This window comes from Rhinolophus hipposideros, assembly GCF_964194185.1.
Source record: "Rhinolophus hipposideros genome assembly, chromosome: 16".
NCBI classification, from domain to species: Eukaryota; Metazoa; Chordata; class Mammalia; order Chiroptera; family Rhinolophidae; genus Rhinolophus; species Rhinolophus hipposideros.
In genome coordinates, this window is record NC_138062.1 from 49469713 (window position 1) to 49483469 (window position 13757).

General features: G+C 54.1%; 2 protein-coding genes across 5 annotated transcripts; both read left to right on the forward strand.

The window, feature by feature from the left end:
* Positions 1-1171: 1171 nt before the first annotated feature.
* BABAM1 (BRISC and BRCA1 A complex member 1) lies at positions 1172-8212 on the forward strand. 4 transcript variants are annotated; one of them, XM_081077452.1, is made up of 10 exons: positions 1172-1310; positions 1702-1824; positions 2276-2597; positions 3394-3452; positions 4137-4257; positions 4340-4418; positions 5192-5216; positions 6623-6752; positions 6921-7007; positions 7708-8212. In XM_081077452.1, the coding sequence occupies exons 3-10, from the start codon at positions 2289-2291 to the stop codon at positions 7909-7911; spliced, it is 1014 nt and encodes a 337-aa protein (XP_080933578.1). In that variant the 5' UTR covers positions 1172-1310; positions 1702-1824; positions 2276-2288; the 3' UTR covers positions 7912-8212. The 4 variants fall into 4 exon arrangements, with proteins under 4 accessions (XP_080933578.1, XP_080933579.1, XP_080933581.1 ...); XM_081077453.1 differs by having other exon boundaries at positions 1173-1310; positions 2238-2597; positions 7708-8211; XM_081077455.1 differs by having other exon boundaries at positions 1180-1310; positions 1708-1824; positions 2238-2597; positions 7708-8211.
* Positions 8213-9928: 1716 nt separating this feature from the next.
* Positions 9929-13407, forward strand: ANKLE1 (ankyrin repeat and LEM domain containing 1; the record flags this gene model as incomplete). Its single annotated transcript, XM_081076978.1, has 9 exons — positions 9929-9990; positions 10067-10219; positions 10656-10761; positions 10842-10980; positions 11203-11976; positions 12113-12290; positions 12588-12747; positions 12854-12983; positions 13235-13407. The coding sequence occupies 9 exons, from the start codon at positions 9929-9931 to the stop codon at positions 13405-13407; spliced, it is 1875 nt and encodes a 624-aa protein (XP_080933104.1).
* Positions 13408-13757: the final 350 nt, after the last annotated feature.

The following is a 13757-nucleotide window of genomic DNA, read 5'->3' on the forward strand; positions in this document are numbered from 1 at the left end:
ATTTCCCTCCCTTGCTCACACACACTCCACTATTCCCTATTGTCTTCGGGAAACATTTCAAGCTCTTCAACCTGACGTTCAAGGCCCTTCAAAATTATGCCTGCTCTTGCACCCATGTATCCGCCACACTGTAGCCATAATGGCCCCCTCCATGAACAGCCGAAGGTTCTCAATTCTCTCACGCTCCCAGACCTTTGGCCATGCTCTAACCTCTGCCTGAAACACCCTGTCCTTCCTTCTGCACTTGGATTAACTGTGCAGAGACTGGAGTAACCGGAATCTTCCAGGTCCCACTGACAGACCCTATGAGGCTGAATCTTCCTGCTTACGGAGGGAAAGAAATTGTACTTTACTGACTTGGGGTTCGAAGGGGCATTGAAATCCTCACTCTTAGCTTTGCTTCAGCCTTATTAACCTGTGAGAAGTTCTGTCACTCCAAGGCTCTTCCGAGCCTCCAGACTTTTGCCCAGCCAGTTCCTTCTGCCTGGAATGCCTTTTCCCCTCTTGTTTTTCCAGCAAATTCTCCATCCTTCAAGGCTCGCCTACACAGCCCCTCCCGGCTGTCATTAAATCAGAGCTTAGCAGATGCGGGCAAGCTTAACTCTTACAAATAAAGAAACTGAGGCTCAGAGTGGTTTTTAAATAATTATGGGGCTAAGGGGAGAAGAGTGCATGAAAAAGGAAAGATGGTTTGAAATAGTTTGGACTTAGTATTTTTGATTTTTGCAAATATATGTAAAATAAGAATTAAGTAATTGGGAGGGGCTTTGGGGTCTGGACCACTCCCACCTCAGTCCGGAAAATCCCACCCCTCACTGAGGTCCAAGTCAGCTCCACCCATCACCAATCAACCCTCTTCTTCCCCTAAATCCCGCCCAATTCTGTCCCACTCAGTTTATCACATTGCAAACGAGGCCTTCTCCACCCTTCTGAGCCTAGTCTATCGAAAACCCCAGTCCACTCGGCCTCGTCTCAGCCTAACACGGTAGAAGCGCTGACCAGAGTAGTATGATTCCATCAGAAACATAAAAACTCTGCCTCATCTTGCTTTAGCCAATCACATTCCAGATCCATCCCCACTCAGCCCCACTCCCCTCCATCACCTTCCAAACCCCACCTCCTAGCGCAGTCCCAGCCTATCAACTTCCAAGACTCTCCAGCCTCGTCCAGTTCGTCGCTCGGCTCTCCCTGCAGCCCGCTGAACTACATTTCCCAGGAGGCGTCGCGGCTACCGCGGCACCACGTCCGGCTGCGAAGATGGCGGCTTCCTAGTGATTCGGCAGCCAAGTTGGAGCGAGCCTCAGGCTACGGTGAGCAGAGAGTTGGGTGGTGAAAGCCTGCGGCTCTCGTCTCCAGAGGCCCAGGTCCTGTAACCCCAGAGATCTAGCCCCTCGCCTCCCTTGAAGCTTCCGCCTTCAGCTCTGGTTTTTCCTGCATTCTGGTCTCCATCCCTCTTGCTGCAACTAAGGCTTTGTTTTCCTTAGAGGCTGTGGGAGCTGCAAGGCGCTCAGACACCATCCCGGGCAGCCCGCACCCCTTGCCCAGCTAGGCAAGCCGTTCCATTGGCGTCCTCTCTTTCCTCAAAGAGACCTGTAACACCCAGATCTGCGCCCTTCCCTTTTACAGACACCCCTTAGGCAGCCCAGCGCCCACTGAGAAGAAGCCCAGACGTTATTCCTTTGTTCACCAAATCATTTTCAGTTTCAGGTAACAGAAAACACAACTCAATCTGGCTCAAGCAAGAAAGGGAAGTTAGTGGCGTATCGGACTGGTTCCAGGCATAGCTGGATTCAAGTGCTCAGAAGTCTGTCTGATCTTTTCTGGGTGAGTATCACTCAGGCAGGCTTTCTTTCCCCTCTTGGAGGCTAAAGAGGCTCCTGGAAGCTCTCCATTTACATCTTGTCAGCTCTGCAACTCTAACGAGCCCCTCTCCCCTACACTATTGGAAGTCTCAGAGCTGCTTCTCACTGGTCTGTATTGGATCGTGTCCCCATCTCTGAGCCATTCACAGTAGCCACTTATGCTCATTGACCAAGGGGCAGGGATGGGATTGGCCCTACAGAAAAATAAATAAATAGGAGACTATTACCTTAAGTCAGTGGATGCCAGAGTGATAAGTGTAAAGCACCCATTCTACCAATGAGGAAACCGAGGCCCTGAGAGGAGTGACTCTTATAGTCAGTAAGCAGCTTGTGCCCTATCCTGCCTGGTAATCAAATGTTTCTGAAATCCCCAAGGGAAGGATTCTGGTTTTATCCATCCCTGCTTCATTCAGCCACTCAGGAGCCATGGAGGTGGTGGAGCCCAGCAGCCCCACTGAGGAAGAAGAGGAAGAGGAGGAAGATGAGGAGGAGGAGGAGCAGGAGCAGTCAGTGGAGCCAAGGCCCCGCACGCGCTCCAACCCTGAGGGGGCTGAGGACCGGGCTCTGGGGGCCCAGGCCAGTGTGGGCAGCCGCAGTGAGGGTGAGGGTGAGGCGGCCAGTGCTGACGATGGGACCCCCAACCCTCCGGGAGCTGGCCCCAAGCCCTGGCAGGTGCCCCCGCCAGCCCCTGAAGTCCAGGTGCGGACACCAAGGGTCAACTGTCCAGAGAAGGTGGTAAGTGGGAATTCAGCCATCAACTCTGAGGCTTTGGGGAACCTTGTAAGTTTGCAATGGAGGATATGCTCGATCAAGGTTAACATTCTTGTCTTTTGGGATTCACTCTGCAAACAGTCGTTTTGTATGGGTTTCCTAGGGCTGCCACAACAAAGTACTGCAAACTGGGTGGCTTAAAACAACAGAAATTTATTCTCCCACACTTCTGGAAACCAGAAGCCACAACAATGGGTCACATTCCCTCCGGAGGCTCTAGGGGAGGCTCCTTCCTGCCTCTTCCCATTTCGGGTGGCTCCAGGCATCCTTGGCTTGTGGCTGTGTCACTCCAATCTCTGCCTCCATCTTCACATGACCTTCCCCTCTGTCTCTGTATCTCTTCTACTGTCTCTCATAAGGACACTTATCATTAGATCAGATGATCTTATCTCAAAAATCTTTACCTTAATTACATCATTAAAGACCCTAATTCCAAATAAAGTCAGGATTCTGAGGTTCTAAGAGGATGTATCTTCTGAGGGCCACAATTCAACCCACTGTACGCTTGTTTCGTTGTTTCTGTGTCAGATGTTCTCTGGTTGACTTAGTTACGCATCAACCTAGACTCCTAGTCCAGTGCTCTTTCCCCTTAGCCATTGCTTTCCAAAGTGGATGGCGTGGCTGGGAATTGGGGACCATCCTAGCTCCTTTTCAGACAGGGCTGCTTAAAGAGGGCCAAGTGTGTGGGGACTGGTGTTAACATCCAGTCACCAGGCACTGCCTGTCACAGTGCCCTCACTACCCTCCAACTTCATTGCAGATCATCTGCCTGGACCTGTCGGAGGAAATGTCACTGCCAAAGTTGGAGTCATTCAATGGGTGAGAGGGACATTTTGGGGCTTGAATGTGTAACCACAGCTGGGAGGGGCCCAGCCTGAACAACACAAGACCTTCTCTCTGAGACTCACACCATAGTGGTCTGGCCTGGGGCCTGGTAGTATCAGAGTGTAACAACAACAACTGGTAATGATATAGTGGTGGCCCATTGGGTTCTGTTCCATGTGCCACCCATGTCACAACAATGACTTGGAAACTCAGAGAAGCAAGTGACTTGCCCAAGGCATCACAGCGAATAAAAAGAGCCAGGATTCAGACTCAGGCTTGGCTGACCTGGAAGTCCTTGCCCTGAGTAGCTAGGTCTCTGTGGGGTGGGGTGGCAGGGCTTGGAGAAGGCCCAAGGGGCTCTGGGAGATGCTTAACACAAGCCTGCCTTCCCCTTGCTGGCACTCCTGACCACCCATGACTGAGTGAAGGTATGTAGGGGCCTCATGAGGGTCAGATATGAGACCGAGGCTGGCCAGAGAGGAACCCATTTGGAGAGGGCAAGAGCTGGAGATGGTCAGCTTGGCCAGATATGCTGCCCTCTGCAGCGTGACCTGGGTCTCAGGGCTTTGTTGTGGGGCTGGAGGGGGGGTTTCCCATGATAGACGGGTGAGAGAACACTCCTCCCCCGATCAGCAGACCTCTCCTTAACGAGCCCCTTCACTCTCTGTCCCTCCCCAGCTCCAAAACCAATGCCCTCAACGTCTCCCAGAAGATGATTGAGATGTTCGTGCGGACAAAACACAAGATCGACAAAAGCCATGAGTTTGCTCTGGTGGTGGTAAACGATGACACTGCCTGGGTGAGGCTGCGGTGGGGCCAGGCTGCCCTGCGATCCCTGGGGGTGAGGGGAGCACCTGGCTGAGGCCTGTACTTCCCCACAGCTGTCTGGCCTGACCTCAGACCCCCGTGAGCTCTGCAGCTGCCTCTACGACCTGGAGACAGCTTCTTGCTCCACTTTCAGTATCCTTCCAGGCAAGGGCGCCCAGTGGGGGTGGGGAGGGCTGTCCTGTCCTGCCGTCCCCAGAACCTAGGAAGTCTGAGCCATGAAGGGGGCCAGCTCATGCTGCAACCCAGCTCTGCTGCAACAGGCTTGGGCCAGTCACTTCTCTGTCCCTCAGTTTCTTCATCTGTAAAATGGGAGGCAGACAACCTCCTATCCCATGAGGTCCCAGTGAAGTCGTAACACAGAAGCAAAACCAGCTGATTTGGACTCTGGATGTCAAAACTGCACCCACAGGGGAGCACTCCATGAAGGGCCAGTTATACACTCAGTGTTCAGTAAATGACAGTATGTGACTGAAAAATCAAAGTCACAACTGTAGCACATTTTATGCTAATTTGAACATGAAATGCTCACATGCAGAACTTAAATAGAATATGATCCCTGTACTTAGAAAACTGGTGAGTGTTGGGAGGAGGGGAAAGGGACACCCCTGGTTCTTTGCTTGTGAGGCGAGCAGCCCCAGCCAGCCCTGAGGGAAAGGGGGGCTTTGAATCACCAAGGGTCTTCAGGGCCTCCAGTGCCGGCCCCCTAGTTTGTGATCTGTGCTGAAGGAAAACAGGGTCAAAGAGGGCAGGTGACAAGGCCAGGGTCACACAGCACATTTCCCACACAGTGGTACCTAGCACCAGGCTCAGAGGTGCCAGGGCTCTCTTGGCATCAGGATGAGGGAAGCCACCCACCCCTCCCACCTCTTCTCTGTCACCAACCTTCTCCTTAGCACCCCCACCAGATTTGGAAGGTCTCTTCAGCCTCATGTAAGTCCTCCCTTCCTGCATCTTACCTTCCTTGTTAGGCCTTTGATGATCCCATGGTGCTCCAGTCCATTGTTTTAACCTGGGGGGTGGGCAGCAGACTTTTTCTATAAAGGGCCAGACAGTAAATAGTTCCAGCTTTGAAGACCATATAGTCTCTGTCGTGATGACTCTGCTGTCGTAATCGGAAAGCAGCCACAGATCATAGGGACAAGAGTGGGCATGGCCGAGTGCCAGTAAAACCTTATTGATGGAACTGAAATTTGAATTTTATATCGTTTCCACATGCCATGAGATAGTCTTTTGCTTTTTTTTCTCTCTCTGATCATTTAAAAATATAAAATCCATTCTTAGCTTGTGGGCCCCACTGTTCCAACCCCCATTATTACCAGCCCCTGATTGTGGGCACATAGCTTGTGTTGCCTTTACCATCATGATTAACTTGGTACAAACATCTCAGCAAATTTTGCAAGTGAACCTATTAGGTAAATTTGCAATGGAGGATATGCTCGATCAAGGTGGGGAAGTGGTGTTTTTAATTTCACTAGACATTGCCAAAGCACTTTGCCAGAAATGAACTCTGTTTACCTTTCCTGGCACCAGGATTGATCATGTTGCTGAAAAGCTCTATCTGTGTCATAATGGAAGAGGTCACATGTTGCTGTGTTTTTCTTTGAGTCTTTTTTTAATTCATTTTTTTTTACATTTTAAAATTCATTTTATTTCCATAAAATTTTATTGCATAAATACATAAAAAATTAGGCTAATTTTGAATGTGGCTTTATATATCTTTTTTTGTTTAAATTTATTTTTTTTATTAGTTTGAAGTGCACAAAACAATGTAATAGTTAGACGTTTATCATTTATATCCCTCACATTTTTAATTCATTTTTAAGGTATTTGATATTCCCTCAGTGATTTGTCTGTCCCCTTTACTTGTTTTTCTGTAAGGATGTCTTGTTGATGATCAAGCTTGCTTTTTACATAGAAAGGACCTCAGCCCTTGACCTAGTGTAGTCTGCCTAACATGAGGTCCATCTGTGGCCACGTAGGGAAGTGTGTGCTGACTTAGCATACAATACCAGGTCCCTGCCTAAGAGTCTCCTGGCTTGGTGGGGCAGGGCCAACTCCACATAGTAATGAACGAGGGGTGGCTCAGGGTGGCCAGAGCAAGAGCAGGCCCCAGCTTTGGGGTTAGCAAAGCCTCCCTGATGGAACAGGAGAGGTCAGGCAGAAGGGTGAGGCTGGGGAGGTGCTCTGGGCAGAGGGAACAGCATGTGGGAAAGCTCAGAGGCAGCACTGAACTTGGGAGGGCTCAAATGGGGCCTTGTGTGCCCCTCAAGAGTGATGATGCGGGTGGGGGAACCCCCAGAGTGTGCTCTGACTTATTCCCTCCCCCCACTGTGCAGCCAACAGAAAACCGAGCTGCCAGTCACGGAGAATGTACAGACGATCCCACCCCCATACGTGGTCCGCACCATCCTCGTCTATAGCCGCCCGCCCTGCCAGCCCCAGTTTTCCCTGACTGAGCCCATGAAGGTGAATGAGGCCTGGGAGAGGGTGGGGAGACACCAGGAGGGACTTCCTGAGCATAAGATCTGGGGCGCCTACAGGCAGGTACCCAGAGTCCAAGACAGAAGTTGAGGAATTGTGGCCATGGGGGCATGGGGTAATCTGAGTCCCAAAGGCTAGTGTTCTTCCCTGCAGAAAATGTTCCAGTGCCCGTATTTCTTCTTCGATGTTGTTTACATCCACAATGGCGCTGAAGAGAAGGAGGAGGAGATGAGCTGGAAGGTGAGGCTGTGGCGGGTGTGGGTGGTAGGTGGGTATAGATGGGATGTCTCCGAACCCACCTACCCTGGGCCTGGGGGACCCTACCTCCTGTATCCTGGTCACTCAGTCATTCAACAATCATTTCCACATGTCTGCTGGGAGCTCGTGGGAGCTGTTTGAACATTGGCCCTGAGAACACATAGGATCCTGCCCACCTCATCCCCAATATCTGCTTCTCTCTTTCTGTACCCTCTGCTTGGAGCACCCTTCCATCCCTACCTCTCCAGGTCCTGCTGGGCATTCACATCCTAGCTCTGAGCTATCTATGGGACCTCAAGAGTGAACCATTTATGTCTCTGAGCCTGTTTACCCAACTGTGAATAGAGGGAGTTGAGACCAGCTTCTATTCATATCTCAGTACCTAAGCCAAAAGTCTCTACCCTGGGAAGCCTTCCCTCCTCCTCAAGGAAGATCAGCATGGGGGCTGGGGGGGGGCAGTCTGCATCCAACTGTCTCCATAATGGGGGCTCCAGGACTGAGATCTCCCGGTGTCCCTAACACTGGGTGGGTGGTAAGGAATGATTTCTGTCTGGCAAACTTTTCTTCACCCTTCAGAACCCACCCCTGATGTTCCTTCCTCTGGGAAACCCTCCAGGGGCAAGGAGGGCCTGTTATGGGAGCTCTTGCCTGAAGAGCCCCTTGCCCCTTCCTGACCCCACAGGACATGTTTGCCTTCATGGGCAGCCTGGATACCAAGGGCACCAGCTACAAGTATGAAGTGGCGCTGGCTGGACCAGCCCTCGAGTTGCACAACTGTATGGCCAAGCTGCTGGCTCATCCACTGCAGCGGCCCTGTCAGAGCCATGCCTCCTACAGTCTGCTGGAGGAGGACGATGATGCCACTGAAGTGGAGGCCACTGTCTGAACCAGCCCTGTGCATCCAACCTTCTCATACAGTTAAACCATTGGCCTGGAGTGCTGGTTCTCAAACTGGGCCCCATGGAACCCCTGGGGAGGGAGCTTCAAGGAGGTACCCAGGGTACTTGGGAGCCCTTGAAGGAAACCCAAGATTCCAGCAAGCATCCCAGGGACTGTGGGCCCCCATTCTCCATGTTTCCCAGCCCACATTGTGCTCCCCAGTTTATCAGTTGTAATTTTTGTTCTTCCCTGTGTGATTTTGTCATCAGAATAAAAATCTGAGGAATCCCTAAGCCAGGTCTACACCAATCACCTTGTGTTAATTGGGATCTTGGTTGCAAGTGACAGAAAACCCACCCACTGAACAGAAAGGGAAATGGCTTGGTTCTTGTGGAGAAGCCAAGGTGTAGCTTCAGGAATGGCTCTATTCAGCTGTTCAGACAACATTGCCCTTGGGATGGACTGAAATACCCTGCATGGTTGGTGTTCAGGGTGTCCTGCTTTCCCCCCAATCTGTAGAAAGGGATGAGATGGCTGTGTCGACCCCAGGAAAGAAAATACCAAGAAGGGTTCGTGGTGGCTGAAAGGACTCAAAAAACAAAACGAAAAACAGAGCAAATGGCCTCACAGCCATTGCTGATTAGGGGCCTCTCATGGAAGCGGGGCTTTTGGGAGAAGCCTGCGCTAAACTGCAGTTTGCACTGAACTGCCTTCCTACATTGTGTTTTTCCTGCTTGAGCCAACCCTTATAAAGGAGTTCCCAGGGATCATATTTCAACTAATAGGACTGAGACGCCCCCCCCATTCTGGCCAATCAGGATAGTGCTCTTTGTACCAATCAAACTAAGGATTTGGAGTCTTCATTTGCATGAGAACTGGCCAATCAGGGACCAAGGGCAGGGAAGACCATCCTCTGTCAGTTACCCTCTGGTTGGGAAGTGCTTATTCCTTTAGCACCAAAGAGTGAATTCCTGGCTGGAGCTGAAACACTGAAAGCAGTTTGATGGAGGGGACCGTGTTGTTCCATATTCAGGTGTTTGCTGAGTTGTTTCCCCCTCCACTGCCCCCCAAATTGGGGATTCTTATTGTCCCTGCATTGTCACCCAATGACCATTGGTTGTATGGCTGTAACAACTCCTCAAACCCCAGCCCAGGTGAAGTGAGGGCTCCCAGCAACCCCATATGGGTCATGGGCCAGAGCCCTGGCGTGCTCTGATTGTCCAGGCAGGCCTGGATCAAGCCTCTTGTGAGGAAGGGGGCGTTACAACTCCACCAGGGAAGAGAGTGAATGCTCCTCAGAAGAAGGGAGACAAGACAGACACAAAAGGTTCATCATTCAACAATCTTCCTGGGTAATGAGCAACTGTGAAAAAAGTTCACCAGCTACATTTTCAGTTTCATAGAAAATGAAATTAGCTTTACTGAGCAACAGCTTTTCTTTCCCACAAACATTTATTGGGCACCTGTGTGCCAGGCCCGTGATGAAATGCCGGTTCAGTATCACCAGCCTGGAAGAGATTATTCTCCCATTTTGTAGATGGGAAAACTAAGGCCCTGAGTGGCCCAGCGCCCCAAAGTCACGGACTCCCAGCTCTCTGAGACTGAAAACGGGCGAAACAGAGCTTCTGGAGGCTGGAACTGTTTAATTGAATGTGCGCGCTAATGGAGGCCACCTCCGTAAAGGGTTCCCCTGCGGGCTCCTCGGGTTTCCCTGAGTCTTAGCTCCACTCTCTCCAGCAGGGTGTGTCGTTTCCCTGTTTTGAGGAGCGATAATGGCCTCCACCCGCCCCAGCCCTTATCCGCGGCCCCAGGCCCTGCGGATCGCGAGCCAGAGCAGCGAGCACTGAAGCTCTCCAACCCCGACGTAGGCGCGGGTGCGTCGCGGATCAGCCTGGCTGGGGCCCCCGTGCGGCAAGCGGCTGCAGTGACTGGAGCAGAGGGGCTGCGTAGCGCGTGCGTAAAAGGGCGAAGCGGGAAGTTTGAAACTGGCAGACGGAGCCGCGGGGCCGAAGGATCGCGTGGGCATGGGTGAGGCTGCGGGCCTGGCACGACAGCTGCGGGCTGCGCTGCGGAAGGAGGAACCGCGGTGAGGGGGGACCCGAAGCGGAAGGGCCCGGGGCGCGGGGAGAGGGTTGCGGTCCACTCTGACACCCTGATCGCAGGGCCGTGGAGGATCTGTTGCGCCGCGGCGCCGACCCCAACCTGGTGCTCGCGGATGGCGTGGCTGCTATGCACCTAGCGGCCGGAGCCCGGCACCCACACGCTCTCCGATGTCTCGAGGCCCTGCTGCGTGGAGGCGGGGACCCAAACGCTCGGTGAGGAGGGACTGGGCTTGAGGTGGAGTCTCCCGCGCAGGGGAGGGGTCTCGCGAGTCCGAAGGCGAAGCCCGGGAGTCAAGGAGAGGGCGTCCCTATGTCCAAGGGTGGGTACTCGATGCCCGGGGGCGGAGCTTGAGGAATTTAGGGAAGGAACCTGAGAATCCAAGGGCGGGGCCTAGGGTCCCTGACAGTGGGTGGAATATGGGATTGCGCTGGGACCCAAGTGGGGATCAGAGGTTCGGATCTCGGGGTAGACTCTCCAGGGTCAGAGAGCAGAGTTTTGGATCCCAGCCTGAGGGCGCAGGATCTGGGTTCTTAGGGTGGTGCCTCAGGCTGGAGGTTGGAGATGGGTGGCTGGGGGCCAAGATTCCGGAGCTCGGGGGCAGAGAGCGAGTTCCCTCCTCCGCTGACCTTTCCTCGGCTTCTGCCCCAGATCGGTGGAAGCTCTGACACCGCTGCACGTGGCCGCCGCCTGGGGCTGTCTCCGCGGCTTGGGGCTCCTGCTGAGCCAGGGAGCCGACCCGGAACTGCGCGATCAGGTGAGGGGCCCCTGCGCGGGGGACGCCAAGGAGGGAGGGAAGAGGGCCTCGGGCGCCCCCTGCTGACCACACCGCCGCAGGACGGACTCCTGCCGCTGGACCTGGCGGATCTGCAGGGACATCAGGACTGTGCACGCGTCCTCAGGGAGCACCAGACGCTGACCAGGACCCCTACCCGAACCCGGGCAGAAACCCAGGAGCCGGAGCCGGAGCCCGGCGGTGAGTGGGGCCTGCACAGCCACAGCGGTTAGTGTGTCTCTGTCACTGATGTCCACTGTCTCCTGCTTGTTCTGTCTCACGTCCAGTGTCTTGGGTCAGCTCTCTCTGCCTTCACTCTCTCTTCTCCCTTTGACTCGAGCCCCCTCTTTCTGGCTGATCTGAGTCCCATCTCTGTCTCTGGCTCCCCCCTCCGTTCCTCTGACTCCCACTTATCTGCTCCAGGCCCAAGCCCCAGGGGAAGAGGGCTGGACACCAGCCCCTCTGGACCTCTTGATGTGACGCTGGACTCCACAGCACTGCGCAGACGTGATGGCAGGGACACGGACCTGGTGGCTGGCCCGGGATCCCCCAGCCTCTTTGCTCACCCTGGGGTTGCCGACAAGGGTGGCAGCTTGGGTCCTCCCCCAGGGCATTGGAACTATAGCTCAGATGCCTCCTTTGTCACGGCAGTTGAGGCCTCTGGATCCGAGGACCCAGTCCCCCACACTTCCCCCTGGGCTGGGTCATTGCCCCAGACCAGGCAGCGACTCCTGCCTCGGGTCCAGCCATCCCAGAGGGTGCCAAAGTCTCCTGGCACCCCACAGCTGGGGCATGGAGACGTCCTGGCAGGCAAGGTGGCTGAACTAAATGCCCATCTACAGTCCCTGACTCTGTCCTTGCCACGTGCCTCCACCTCTCTCACATACCAACCAGATGCAAGCCCAGCCGACCGCCCCCCTCGGGAACCACCGCCTGGACCCTCTGACTTCCACTTCCTAACTGACGACCAGTGGTCCCTCGACAGGGACGTGGCCGCCCTCTGGCTCACAGAGGATGAGGAGAGCTCCACAGGTGTCAGGAACCCTGTTCCCTCTTGCTGGTGCCTGCCAGTCCCCCCCATGTCTGATCTGGAGCTGCTGCAAGGGCTTCGGGCACTTGGCGAGAGCCCAGGCCCCATCACACCCTTCACCCGGCCACACTACCTCCGCCGGCTTGAAGAAGCCCACACTGCTTCCGGTTAGTTCCTTCTGAGCATCCAGAGTTCAAGGAAGTTCCAGGAGTCCCTGGAGACCCCTGGCTCTCAGTCCCACTTCTCCTTTCATCTGTGGGAACCACCCCTTCCTGTCTTCCTTGACTCAGTTTCCCCTCCTAGGCCCAGGCTTTTCAGGGCACAGCCCAGAGCTGGTTGAAGCCCTGAAGACAGGCCGAATCCCAGATGCCCAGGCAGATGAGGATGCCCTTGCTCAGCAGTTCGAGCGGCCGGATCCCAACAGAAGGTGGCGGGAGGGGGTCGTGAAGTCCAGCTTCACATATCTGCTGTTGGACCCCAGGTACTCTGGGCAGTAGTGGGACTCAGTAGTGAGAGCTGGAAAATTCTGGAATTGGTTCTTATATGCTCTGTGTCCTCAAGAAGGGAACTGGCCCTCTCTGGTCATTAGCTTCTTTATCTATAAAAGGCAGCTGGATCTAATTCAGGCTGCTGCAAGTCTTTGGGAAGCAGCCACCACCCTCTGCCCTATAGAATGGGGGTCACTGGATGTACGTTAAGTTTGCTCTAAGACATTAGAGACTTTCTCTAGGACAACTCTTGTCACTTTTTCCTCTCTGATCCACCCCCTTTCATCCAGGGAGACTCAGGACCTGCCAGCCCGAGCCATCTCACTGACCCTAACTGAATGCCTTCGGACTTTTGTTCATGCCATCTTCTATGTAGGCAAGGGGACACGGGCCCGGCCAAATGTCCATCTCTGGGAGGCCCTTGGCTACTGTGGGCGGCCAGGAAAACAGGTGTGAGGATAAGGACCTGGGTCAGAGCAGGGGCAGCCAGGCTGCGGGAAGGTAGAGAAAGGAGGGGATTAGGAGACAGACCCTTGACCCCATCCTGGCCCCCCAGGCCTGCCCCAAGGTGCGCCAGATCTTGGACATTTGGGCCAGCGGTCACGGCGTTGTTTCCCTGCATTGCTTCCAGCATGTTGTCGCTGTGGAGGCTTACACTCGAGAGGCGTGTCTTGTGGATGCTCTAGGTGGGTGCCTAACTTGTGTGGTGGGGGTCACAGGAAGGGCACTTGACCGACCAGTTCCCTCACCCCTTCCCTCCTAGGGCTGTTCATCTATTCATTGAGCAATGATTGAACACTGACTATGTGCCTGCACATGCACATATTTTGTTCTTTGGTTTATCCCTGCTTGAGGGCAATACAATGAGTTCACTGTCACATACTTCTTCGGGGATTCGCTGAGGCTGCCCCTGTGACCTCATCCCCAATCTCTCCAGGGATCCGGACGCTGACTAACCGGAAACAAGGACACTACTATGGAGTGGTAGCAAGCTGGCCACCTGCCCGGCGCTGCCGCTTGGGGGTGCATCTGCTGCACCGTGCTCTCCTTGTCTTTCTGGCTGAGGGTGAGCGAGAGTTGCGACCCCAGGACATCCAGGCCCACGGCTGAGCCCTTGGGAATTGCCCATCCAGCCTGGGTAGAGATCAGGGTGTTTGAATGTTCCACCTGCCCCATGCTGAGAGCAGCCCTCCATCTCTAGCTCTCAAAGGCTGGTGGAGGGGGCAGCAGGACAGATCTCCCCCTCAGACTAAGGGAGGACTTTGTTACAGATGGAACTGCTGGAGAGGTAGTGAGCTCCCCGTCATGGGAGGAGAACAAGTAGACCAGAAGATTCTTTGGAACATTTGGTGCTTTGGAACATGCCAGTGCTTTCACAGTTTGGTCCTGTCTGTGTGGACAGAGTCCACTTTTATCTCCCAGACAAAGGGGACCTACATTGTGGACTGGGGGCTTTCTCA